This window comes from Chiloscyllium plagiosum, chromosome 11 (assembly GCF_004010195.1).
Source record: "Chiloscyllium plagiosum isolate BGI_BamShark_2017 chromosome 11, ASM401019v2, whole genome shotgun sequence".
In the NCBI taxonomy this organism is placed as follows: domain Eukaryota; kingdom Metazoa; phylum Chordata; class Chondrichthyes; order Orectolobiformes; family Hemiscylliidae; genus Chiloscyllium; species Chiloscyllium plagiosum.
The window spans coordinates 41,637,795-41,651,119 of record NC_057720.1 but is presented as its reverse complement, the minus strand read 5'-3'; the positions used below and the strand labels follow the sequence as shown (position 1 = coordinate 41,651,119).

Here is a 13,325-nt window from a genome sequence, read left to right as displayed (position 1 = left end):
GTGGGGGCGGAGAGGTCAGGAAGAAGATTGCAGGTTAGGAAGGCGGTGCTGATTTCGAGGGGGGGGAGGGGAAAGCATTTCCAACGCCCCTCCCCCAAGTCCCTCCTCCCTACCTTTTATCTTAGCCTGCTGGACACACTTTCCTCATTCCTGAAGAAGGGCTCATGCCCAAAACGTCGATTCTCCTGCTCCTTGGATGCTGCCTGACCTGCTGCGTTTTTCCAGCAACACATTTTCAGCTCTAACCTTTCTCACTGTCCACTACACCTCTAATTTTGGTGTCATCTGCAAACTTACTAACTAAACCTATGTTCACATCCAAATCATTTATATAAATGACGAAAAGTAGTGAACCGAGCAGCAATCCTTGTGGTACTCTACTGGTCACAGACCTCCAATCTGAAAAATAACTCTCCACCACCACCCTCTGTCTTCTATCTTCGAGCCAGTTCTGTATCCAAATGGCTAGTTTTTCTTGTATTCCATGAGATCTAACGAGTCTCCCATGGGGAATCTTGTCGAACACCTTACTGAAGTTCACATAGATCACATCTGTTGCTCTGTCCTCGTTAACCCTCTTTAGTTCTTAAAAAAGCTTAATCAAGTGAGTAACTGTACTTCAATCCTCCTTCCAGTAATGAGTTCATTGTTCTGAAACATTAATAGTCTCTCCAAAAATGCCTTTAGGCTGCCCGATTTCCAGATCATTCCCAGCATTTTCTGTTTTCATTATCATATTATAATATGAGGAAAGTGTGTCCAGCAGGCTAAGATAAAAGGTAGGGAGGAGGGACTTGGGGGAGGGGAGTTGGAAATGCGATAGGTGGAAGGAGGTCAAGGTGAGGGTGATAGGCCGGAGTGGGGTTGGGGGCGGAGAGGTCAGGAAGAAGATTGCAGGTTAGGAAGGCGGTGCTGAGTTCAAGGGATTTGACTGGGACAAGGTGGGGGGAGGGGAAATGAGGAAACTGGAGAAATCTGAGTTCATCCCTCGTGGTTGGAGGGTTCCTAGGCGGAAGATTAGGTGCTACATCAACATAGCAATGAAATATAAATTTACACATAGGCTTCCAGCCTCATTCCTGATGAAGGGCTCCTGCCCAAAACGTCGATTTTCCTGCTCCTCGGATGCTGCCTGACCTGCTGTGCTTTTCCAGCACCACTCTAATTTTGACTATGAATTCCCCTCCTCTACTTAAGAAATTAAAAATGTGACATTGGAAAGATTAAAACATTACGCAACTTACCTGTGCAAATCAGTTATTTTGTCATTCTTTCGGGACTGGCTTGAAGAGACTTGCTGCTTAATTTTTGGTTTGATGTGAATAGGTGTCAATTTCAAAGTGGCAACTTGAGTGTTCATCTCGTTGTCTCCAATCAGTTTAATAGGAGAGATGGTATAATTTCCAGGTGACTCATTCTGCAACTTCTTCCTGGGTGAAAGAGCATCACCTGAAATACCATTAAAATGTTGTGTGTATTTCATAGCTGCAGATTCCACCAGTCGAGGTATTTTTGCAGCAAAAGTGTCCTTATCACCATCTTCACCTAACAATTCTGACAAAATATTTCCTAGATTACTCTTATTAAAATCTGCAAATGGAAAAAAAATTTAAATCATTTAGTCAAGAACCACAAATATCTAAGTACATAAAGGGCATTGCTAAATCAAAAAATAATTGTTTTCTGCAACACTGTCATTAATTAAAGAGCCTCAAAGAAACTAAACTGGTTCTGTATCAAGAATCAGAGAACACAACTACTCAGATAATCTATCCCAACATACAAATGGCCTTCATATAGAATGTAGAAATTTATAAGATGAGAGGGAATACTTAGCACCCATGTATTGCAACTCCCAATATGGAGTTCCTTAATAATGTCTGCTGAGATTACATACAGGCAGTCCAGAAAGTCGATAAATGTGCTTGTATTTTAGTTTAATACAGCTGTATTGGCTGTATTACAAAATCAGTATTCAGGTTACATGTTCTCTTCCACAAATGGCAGTATTATACGAGATCAGTTGCTAAATTTAAATCTGAGAGGGATTTTTTTTAAGCAAAACTATTGCCAAAGGCAAGTTTATGGAGTAGGGACACAGATCATCCATGATCTCACAGAATGGTTGAAACTTGCTTGAGCGGCCTTTCATCAAAGAGATCTGTGAATGACAAGATTGAATCCATGACCACAACTTTCCAGGTATGTCCAAAACAGCAAATGAAATACTATAACAAGGAAAATCCCTAGACAAATTAGATCTCAACGTCTCAAGACCATGGTTACCTTCAGCCTTTGGTTTATTGTGAGTTGGAAATTCAGCATCTCCTCCAAAGTAATTATTAGAGACCTGCCATTTTACATCTCCATTCTATTTCTGTATATTTCCTGTTCTTGATGCACAAAGCACATCAAAAATTAGGTGCAGCACAAACATTAAAATTTAGGTGCAGGCTCTGAGACACTTACTTACCAGAAAGAGGAAGCTTCCTCCTTACTTTCGAACTGCTGTTCTCCACATTTGTGATTTCTGTACTCCGCTTCCTACCGTTGGAATTTTTCTGATCAGAACAGTTAAATTTCCCTTCATTCACCATGAAAGCACGATGTTTGGAATGGTGGTTAACAACATTTCTGCTCAATGTTCCATCTCCACTGTCAATCCTGTAAACCTCTGAATTACACCAGTCTCCAACAATGTCACGCTGCTTTGGAAAGGAATTCTCACAGGACATCTTCTGTACCCTCTTGGGTAAGGAATCCAAATTCTTATAGTGATTATTAACTTTCTTTATGGAAAAAGTATTTTTAGGGAGCTCGTTAAAACGTTTTCCATCCCACTTTAACTTAACAAACAGAGAATCATCACCAGGTTCAATGGAAGGAAATGGTTCCTCAGGATCAATCTGGAAAACCTAAAATAAGTTTAGATGTTATAAGAAAGATTTAGAATTAATGTAAAACATTCTTCAATGCTATTCATGAATATTTAGTACCAACTGTAGCAAGGCCAAGATAAATATGAGCTTTTAAGCAACAAATACTGGACATTACCAGCTCATATCTACATGAGATTTTCCATTCAAAAATTATTTTTTTAAAACGTGGATTCATAATTTTTCAGTTCAGTGCCCAAAATAAAAAACAAAATATGGGCATCCTGTACTGACTGGTGAGGTCCAAGGTACCCAAATATTGGCCATCTGCCTTCATGCTTACAGTCTGCAAGATGCACCGGTGCCAATTTAATACAATATAGCAAGTGGCAGATTTCCACTGGAAATGTGTCTGTTTACCACACTGAGAAATCAATAGGTCAGTCAATGTCTGAGGAAAGGCCATGAATGAATTTGTAAATTGATTGGTTTGCATCCTCAAATGTATCTGTCTTGCACAATCATATTCATAATTCTGTTTATAATTCTTATAAGCAATTCCCAAACCGACTGCATAGATTCTAGCCAATACTACATTTTACTTGACCACAACTAAGTGTCTAACCGCACTGATTTATCAGTAATGTTTGAGGCCTAACTGCACCCACACCTACTCTACCGCCTTGGGGCCTCTGCAGGCGAACAAAATCTTCAAACAATCACCTCATTGCATAGTTCCCTAGGAAAGCATTAGTTTATTGCTCCATATTCACTCTTGCCAAGATACTTTGAAATTCCAAATGGACGGAGTTCACAGAACGTTCACATTTCCTAAAAAAGGTCAGCCAAAACAGAGATTTATAATGTAATACCACAAACTCAGTATTGGTTAGGGGAACTGGTTATGCTATATTGTCCATTGTATTCAGGGATGTGTAGGTTCAGTGCATTAGTCAGGGGTAAATATAGGGGAATGGGTCTGGGTGGGTTACTCTTTGGAGGGTTGGTGTGGACTTGTTGGGTTGAAGAGTCTGTTTCCACACTGCAGGGATTCTATGGAATCTGTGAAGAGAGCTACAGAATAAATCAGAACTCAAGAATGGGCTACTTTCTACTTTACCAAACATGTAGGTGAAAAGTAATAAATTATTACAAATTTGTATAGTACTTAATTAAGACTTAGAAAATAAAAACAAAGTCATCCTTTTCTGTTAATAAATTCATGAGATATGGGCATCACTGGCAAGGCCAGATATATTGCCCATTCCTATTTGCCAAGAGGCCAATTAAGAGTCAATCACATTGTAATGGGTCTGGATTCATATAGACCAGACCAGGTAAGGATGGCAGTTTCCTTTCCTAAAGGACATTAGTGAACCAGATAGGTTTTTCCAACAATCAATAACGGTTTCATAGTCATCATTATTCTCTTAATTGCAGATTTTTATAAATTCAAATTCCACTACCTGCCATGGCAGGATTCAAGTCCAGGTCGCCAGCACATTACCTGGGATTTTGGATCATTAGTCTATCAACAATACCACTAGGCCATAACATCCCCATGTCACTACAGGATTAATTCAACTTTCAAATCATTGTGCAAATTCTAAGCATAGCTCGCAAAGGAAATGGTTGGGGAAGAGATTTTATGTGGCTTTTCAAGGGATGCTGATGATCAGTTCATATGAAATTAAATGTCACAATCTTTTAATATATGGATTAAAATTACCATAAGAATTGCTAAATTGTCTAAAATCCATTCACTTCACTCATGTCATCAGGGATGAAACCTTTACCATCTTTACTTGATCAGGCTTGCATCACAAGGCAGTTTTACTGCTTTTCAGGACACCTAGGAATGGGGAGTAAATGCATCACAAAGAGAAAATAAGTTTTTCTGATCCAAGCTACGTCATCATTTCAGCCGAACAAACTAGTACAGACGCAGCGCTACTGATTAGATTAGATTAGATTCCCTACAGTGTGGAAACAGGCCCTTCGGGCCAACAAGTCCATACCGACCGTTTGAAGAGCAACCCACCTATTCCCCTATATTTACCCATGACTAATCCACCTAACACTCAGGACAATTTAGCATGGCCAATTCACCTGACCTGCACATCTTTGGACTGTAGGAGGAAACCGGAGCACCCGGAGGAAACCCACGCAGACACGGGGAGAATGTGCAAACTCCACACAGACAGTTGCCCGAGCCGGGAATCGAACGCGGGTCCCTGGCACTGTGAGGCAGCAGTGCTAACCACTGAGCCACCATGCCGCCCAATTCTTCCTCCTTAAACTGCAATAACGTGAAGGTCGTAACTTCTATGTACAGTAAAGCAGTGTGAAATCTGTGGAAATCCTGTACTTCATTCTTCCACTTCTAGGCCATGCAGAACTTAGCCTACTCACAGGGATAGATACAACAATGCTACAACAATGAACAAGACACAGTAGAAACAATTAATCAAACTAAGAAGTTTCTCTTACATCTTTATAATGACAAAAACAATCAGCATAGCTTTTCGGCTACTTTTAATTGAATATCCTTAACTGAATGATTTTTAAAAACCTTTCCAACACCATATCTGTACTGATAGTTCATGAATATACAAATGGACAAAACTGCTCAGGAATTGTTCAATTTCAGTTTTAGTTACCAAAAGCTTTCATTTCATTTCTTCTACCTTACAAGATATTAATTCCATTTTAAAGCATATGGGTAATGTTCAATACATATATCAGGCAGATAGCTCATGCACAGTAATATCCCACAAGCAGCAATGGTGTAACCTTTTGTTTTAAAGCAACTTGTTCAGATGCGTTGATCTTTCTGGCTCAGAGATAGTGGCATTACCAGTGCACCACAGGAATCTAAAACAATGATATAAACTTATTAAACACCATGGACAAAGACGATGACACCTTGAATAAATACAACATCCAAAAGCCTAGCATGTCTGACAATGGAACACTGTAATTAATGTGTCAGCCTCAATTAACTTACATAATCAAGACTTACTTTTACAGTCTTAATCAGGGTTTCTGCACTGATACAATCATCACAATTAGGGACTTCATATAAGAAGATCTCTCTAGGGTGGGCCTCTCTTCCCAATAGTTTCTGTTTTGATTTTGGTATTTCCTCAATACGAGTAAACCATTGGACCACTGCAGTCTTGGACGGATGTTGCTGGGCACCTGGTGAGAAGAATAAGCCAGCAAAAATTAAAAATGATATTGAAAACAAACAGGCTTGCTTCAAACAATGTGTTCAAAAATAGAGGTACCAGAGTCGACAGAGTTTTAAATTAAATGATCTTCAACACAATCCAAAGTTGAATTCCTATTTGCACATTCTTTCGCTTGTACCCTAAATGGAATCTTTCCTGGTATATAGCTACATAGCTCTCAGGTAAAAACAAGGACTGCAGATGCTGGAAACCAGATTCTAGATTAGAGTGGTGCTGGAAAAGCACAACAGTTTAGGCAGCATCTGAGGAGTACTGCTCCTCGAATGCTGCCTGAACTGCTGTGTTTTTCCAGCACCACTCTAACCGACATAGCTCAGTTGACCACAGTAAAAAGCAAGGAGAATGGTCCAATCTGGATTTATACAGCCAAAGGCATAAATATACATAGGTAATTCATGAACCCATCATGTGCCACACTACTAATATTTGTGTAATTAATATTTCCTGTAAATGTAACAACTTTCAGTTCACTGCACATATTCGAAGCAGAAGCAATCATGAGGTTATACAGGAGAACTGTCCTTACCATCCTCAACTAACTTTAGCAATTTCGCTACATATGGTTGATCCTCATCTTCACTTTTGATTAAAACAAAATCATTAATGTTGATGCAATGTTTGGAAGCTCCTTCACATTCTACCTGGACACCTCTGAAGAAGCAAAAAAAACAAATTTTTACAAATATGAAGCATGGTAAAACATTTTTCAACGTTTCTCAACAAGTAGCATATAGAAATTGTACAAGGAATGCATTTGCAGCAATTCTTTCTTTGCAGGGATCTAACATGGATTGCATGACAATTGTACCTTCAATGAATAAATAGCAAGCTTATGTTTAATGTTTTACAATTACAAATTCTCATATTTTGACATAGTTCTACTGCTTTATTATCTTTATGCAGCTGCAAACAACTGCATGAGTAACACTCCATTCAAATTTCTCAATGATGAATTCAGATAATTTTAGGAAAGGGAGGAAAAATAATTAAATTAAAAATACAAAAGTGAAAGTGGAAAAGCACCGTGGCAATTTTGAAATACATTATACAATTAAAACATAGGCAAAGTGTCAGTCATGGCTCAGTCAATGGGACTTTTATCACAGTCAGAAGACTATGTTCAACTCCAAAGACTTGAGCTTAAAACTGTGGTTGTCATTCCCGTGCAGCACTGAAGACCTCTGTATTGTCAGAGACGCATCTTTCAGAAATTATGTTAATCCAAGGCCATCTGTGCTGTTTCACGTGGATGAATAAGATCCCATGTCTATTTCAAATAGCAATAGATGTTTCCATAATGCCCTACCAGCAAGATTTGTTAACTCAAATAAGTAGGTCTAAATATTCAATTTTGATGCCTTGTGCTCAGTGATAAATCAACTTGCTCAGATGTGTTGATCTTTCTGGCTCAGAGATAGGGGTCTTACCACTGCATCACAGGAATCTAAAGCAATGATATAAACATATTCAACACCAAGGATAAAGACAGATGACATCTTGAATAAACACAGCACCCAAAAACCCAGCATTGTATAATGTATTTCAAAATTGCCATGATGCTTTTCCACTTCCACTTTTGTATTTTTAATTTAATTATTTCTCCTCCCTTTCCTAAAATTATCACAAGCTCAAGTGATAAATAGGTGATTGCTCAGAGAACCACAGTCTTTAAAAGAGATGATTTTCTCAACGCGAATGTTCCTATTCGGCATTCCTAGACATAGACTTACAGTAAAGGTGATAGCTGAGCATTTCTCATTGGGATAAATTTTATTGTAAATCTGACAGCCCTGACACTGATATGGAGTGTTAATTACACCTCATTCAATTTCTCCACCCACCTTCTCCAAATTGTTAAGAACTAAAAGCAAGATCATTGACAGGATGACATGGTTTGGCACTTATTTTGTCTTTATTTATTCTCACCTATTTACCATGAAATTAAAATACAGTGTTGCAGACACTTATTTCCACAACAAACACACACCCGTACAAAGCTGATTACAGGCAAAGCTGTAAACTGGTTACAAATTATGATTAATTCAGTCTCTTGTTTGGTCTCCACCTTCCAAAAAGCAGGCCTGGTTTCTTAGAATGGTTTTGATGTTTTGAAGTTGAAGTGAGAGTCTTTTACAGAGAATTTTCAGTAAGCTGTGATGCTTCCTGCAAAGTCAGAAATCACACAACACCAGGTTATATTCCAGCAGGTTTATTTGAAATCACAAACTTTCATAACGCTGCTCCTTCATCAGGTGAAGTGGAGAGAAGGGGTCTGAAAGCTTGTGGTTTCAAATAAACCCATTGGACTATAACCTGGTGTTGTATGACTTCTGACATTATGCACCCCAGACAAACACTGGCACATCCACATCACGCTTCCTGCAGTTTAATTTCTGAGACGTTGGCTTCCAAGTGAACTTGAAATTGGAACAAGCTGAGGGACTCCTTCTCTATTTGGATTACCTGCTTACAAGTTATTGCTATTAATTACCATGGCCGTTTGGACTGTAGCTAGTTTCATGGCTAACAGAGAAACTCTGCCTGCAAGCAACTTCTAGCTGATTTTAAAAGCACGTTACAAACACTGCTGTCTTATCTTAATGATTTTTTACAATTTATAGTTATTTTCCAAATAAAGTGGGTGATTTGAGACAGTGTTTGTGTTGACGATCATACCTTTTTAAATTAGTTTCACTGAAGGGCATTGATTCATATCAGTCTGGAATACAGTATTCATTTTGTTCCTCTTGGTTTCAATCAACAAATGACATCAGGTGATCTTAGAGCCTTTGCAGTCTTTTGTATGCAGTTTTACAATACAATTTATTTGGAGTCAAGAAAAATACTGGGGCATGACAGTAAATGGTATAACCTACTTCCTGACAATGCTAAAATTAACCAAGAAGTACTAGAAGAATATTTATTAAATCAAGAAATTTCTATGTCACCATTCAGCATTGAAAATTCCCACTGACTTTTGATGGTGATGACACATCATTCATTATAATTCATAGATCCCAAGATATTGAATTAGTCTGTGCCCACACACCGAATAATATTGATAACATTCATGTTTGGACTATCAATGACAGGCATTCCTGCACAAGTCCTGGGAATGTCATGGAATATTCTACACTAGCCTGGATAGATGTAGCTCCAACACTGATGGAGATAGTCACTACGTAGTTCAAAGCATCCTGTTTGATCAGCATCTTAAGCATTCACTCCTCCACCAATGTACAGTGGCAGCCCATTCACTGATTTCTCAATATTCTCAGATGTGCAAGGTCGAAGTAGCGACACTGTTTCTGTGGGTCTCTTGACAGAACAGTGCGATGTTAAATAAGTACAAATGTTGACAGAACTGGCTATTCATATTGTCATCGTTGGTGCTTGAGGGAACCTCTGCTGCTGTGCAAAGCTCTAGCCTTCTTGTGTACTTTGTGTGATATCTACAAGATGTGCTACAAAAAACATTCACCAAGAAGCTTAACATCCGAAAAATCAGAATGGTGTGTTGTCTCCCTGGTGCCAGGATCAAGAATGTCTCAGAGAGGGCGCAGACTGTTCTCAAAGGGGAAAGGGACCAGCAAGAGGTTGTTGTACACATTGGAATTGACAACACAGGAGGGAAAAAGGATGAGATTCTTAAGGGTGAATTTAGAAAGTTAAACAGGAATATGAAAAGGAGGTCCTCAAACGTAGTAATATCTGGATTGCTCCCGGTGCTGTGAGCTACCGAGAGTAGGAATAGGAGAATAGAGCAGATGAATCCTTGGCTGAGGAGCTGGTGTAGGGGAGAAGGGTTCACGTTTTTGGATCACAGGAATCTCTTCTGGGGTAGAAGCGACCTGTAGAAGAAAGAGGGATTGCAGCTGAATTCAAAGGGGACTAACATACTGACAGCGAGATTTACTGGAGCTGCTTGGGAGGATTTAGACTAGTAAGGGGGGAAGGATAGGACCCAGGGAAATAGGGAGGACAGAGATCAATCTGAGACTGGTGCCGTTGGGAAAAGGAGCGAGTCAAACAGTCAGGAACAAAGCAGAGAATAAGGCAGAACTGGTCAATGAAACTGCATTTATTTCAATGCAAGAGGCCTAACAGGGAAGGCAGATGAACTCAGGGCATGGTTAGGAACATGGGACTAGGATATCATAGCAATTACAGAGATGTGGCTCAGGGATGGACAGGACTAGCAGCTTAATGCTTCAGGATAAAAACGCTATAGGAAGGATAGAAAGGTGGGGCCGGGGGGGGGTAGTGTTTTTGTTAAGGGATAACATTATGGCTGTACTTAGGGAGGATCTCCCTGGGAATACATCCAGGGAAGTTATTTGGGTCAAACTGAAAAATACAAAAAGGATGATCACCATATTGGATTGTATTATAGGCCTCCAACAGCAGAAAACTGAGAAACAAATTTGTAAAGAGATCGCAGTTGTCTGTAAGAATAATAGGGTGGTTATAATAGAGGACTTTAACTTGCCAAACATAGACTGGGATTGTCAGTGTTTAGATGGAGAAGAATTTGTTAAGTGTGTATAAAAAAATGTTTTGATTCAGTATGTGGACGTATCTAGTAGAGAAGGTGCAAAACCTGACCTATTCTTGGAGAAATAACGCAGGACAGATAACCGAGGTGTCAGTGGGGGAGCACTTTGGGGCCAGCGACCATAATTCTATTAGTTTTAAAATAATGATGGAAGAAGATAGACCAGATCTAAAAGTTGAAGTTTGAACTTGGAGGAAGGCCAATTTTGACAGTACGAGGCAAGAACTTTTCAAATGTTGATTGGGGACAGATGCTTGCAGGTAAAGGGACAGCTGAAAAATGGGAAGCCTTCAAAAATGGGATAACAAGAGTCCAGAGACAGTATATTCCTGTTAGGGAAAAGGCAAGGCTAGTAGGTGTAGAGAATGCTGGATGACTAGACAAATTTAGGTTTTGGGTAAGAAAAAGAAGGAAGCATATGTCATGTATAGACAGCAGACATCGAGTGAATCCTTAGAAGACTATAAAGGCAGTAGGAGTATACTTAAGAGGAAAATCAGGAGGGCAAAAAGGGGACATGAGATAGCTTTGGTAAACTCAGTTAAGGAGAATCTAAAGGATTTTATAAATATATTCAAGACAAAAGGGAGAGAATAGGGCCCCTCAAAGATCAGCAAGGCAGCCAGAGATGGGGGGAAGATACTAAAAAAATATTTTGTATCAGCGTTTACTATGGAGAAGGACACGAAAGATATAGAATGTGGGGAAATAGATGGTGACATCTTGAAAAATGTCACTGAAAAAAGTGGTGCTGGATGTTGTAAAACATATAAAAGTGGATAAATCCCATTGACCTGATCAGGTATATCCTAGAACTCTGTTAGGGAAATGATTTTATAAAGATGGGGCATGGATAGGATAAATAGACAAAGTCTTTTCCCTAAGGTGTGAGTGTCCAGGTCTAGAGGGCATAGGTGGAGGGTGAGAGGGGAAAAAATTTAAAAGGGGCCTAAAAGGCGAGCTGTTCATGCAGAGGGTGGTGCGTGTATGGAATGAGCTGCCAGAGGAAGTGGTGAAGGCTGGTACTATTACAACATTTAAAAGGCATATATGAATGGATGGATATATGAATAGGAAGGGTTTAGAGGGATATGGGCCAAGTGCTGGTAAATGGAACTTGATTAGATTAGGATATCTAGTCGGCATGGACGAGTTGGACCAAAGGGTCTCCTTCTGTGCTGTACATCTCTGTGACTCTATGACCAGTCAGGTTCAGTCAGTCCATCATTGTTACAGTGCAGCAGCAGCATGTACCATCTACAAGATGCACTGAATAAATTTACCAAGGTTCCTGAAACAGCACCCTCCAAATCCAGAACCACTTCCTTAGAGAATGAAAAGGGCAGCAGATACATGAGAACATCACCACTTAAAAGTACCGTGCCTAGCCACTCACCAACCAGACTTGGAAATACATTGTCGTTCCTTCACTGGTTCTGGGTCAAAATCCTGGAATTCCCTCGCTAATGGGATTGAAATGCAACCCACAGTAGGTGAACTTCAGCGCTTCAAAAAATGGAGGTGCCAGTGTTAGACTGGGGTGGACACAGTTAAAAATCACACAACACCAGGTTGTTGTCATGATTTGGAGATGCCAGTGTTGGACTGGGGTGTACAAAGTTAAAAATCACAACGCCAGGTTGTGCTCCGAAAGCTGGTGTGCTTCCAAATAAATCTGTTGGACAACAACCTTAAAAATCACACTACACCAGGTTATAGTCCAACAGGTTTATTTGGAAGCACTAGCTTTCGGAGCACTGTTCCTTCATCAGATAGCTTTGGAAGACGATCATAAGACACAGAATTTATCGCAAAAGGTTATAAGAAAAGAAATTCTATGTCTTATGATCCTTTTCCAAAGCTACCTGACGAAGGAGCAGCGCTCTGAAAGCTATCACCTGGTGTGTAATTTTTAACGCTGTTCAACAAGGCATCACCACCTTCTCAAGAGCAAATAGGGACGGGCAATAAATACTAGTCTAGACCCACATACCATAAATAGATTAATGATAATCAACCTAATATATGGTGACAGTGCAGACAATCCTAGAGGGAACACTCTCAGATTCAAGGGACTTTACATTCTAATCCCAAAGACACAGACTTTCAACAGACTGGAAGAGGACAAAATGCAACTTGAACTCACTCATAATCCGATTGCCGCAGTTTGCGATTGATATGAAGAGGTTTTCCCAACCAAGTATAAACGTATCTTTCACGGTCCTTCAACCTTGTTAAATATTTGCTCATTTCAGCCACGTTTCAGTAAAATTCAGATAATAAAAACTAAAATTAAATAACACTCATAGACTCGTCTCCATCGAACTTCTTCTGCTCAACTCGGAAGAAACATCAATTCAAATACTCATACAAATATTTCAGATCACAAGAATGAAAAGTGACTCCAGCCCAAGAAGCTCTCCGCTATCTTCAACTACAGAAATGTTAGCTCCGACCTACACAACGTCCAACCGAAATGCGACGTTTTCGCGCCATTCCGGCGACCGCGAAAAGTATTCTGGGGGCAGTAAAATGAAACGACAGGAAGACTGCCCGGCCGCAGGGGGCGCTATTACCGGAAAGTCTGCCCGGCCGCGGGGGGCGCTATTACCGAGAGTCTGCCCGGCCGCGGGGGGCGCT

At 39.9% G+C, this 13,325-nt stretch overlaps 1 protein-coding gene across 4 annotated transcripts in view; it reads right to left on the bottom strand.

Moving 5' to 3' along the window:
* The window catches only part of orc1 (origin recognition complex, subunit 1), a 32,686-nt gene extending 19,505 nt beyond the window's left edge, over window positions 1-13,181 (bottom strand). For 2 of the 4 annotated variants that reach the window (XM_043699186.1, XM_043699187.1), the window contains exons 1-5: window positions 12,832-13,181; window positions 6,657-6,781; window positions 5,899-6,077; window positions 2,474-2,915; window positions 1,245-1,590 (exon numbers count right to left, since the gene is read on the bottom strand). In XM_043699186.1, the coding sequence (XP_043555121.1) occupies window positions 1,245-1,590; window positions 2,474-2,915; window positions 5,899-6,077; window positions 6,657-6,781; window positions 12,832-12,935 (1,196 nt within the window). In that variant the 5' untranslated portion in view covers window positions 12,936-13,181. Of the gene's footprint in view, window positions 1-1,244; window positions 1,591-2,473; window positions 2,916-4,605; window positions 4,896-5,898; window positions 6,078-6,656; window positions 6,782-12,831 lie in introns of those variants that run through there. The other 2 variants (XM_043699188.1, XM_043699189.1) reach the window with 2 other exon arrangements.
* Window positions 13,182-13,325: the final 144 nt, after the last annotated feature.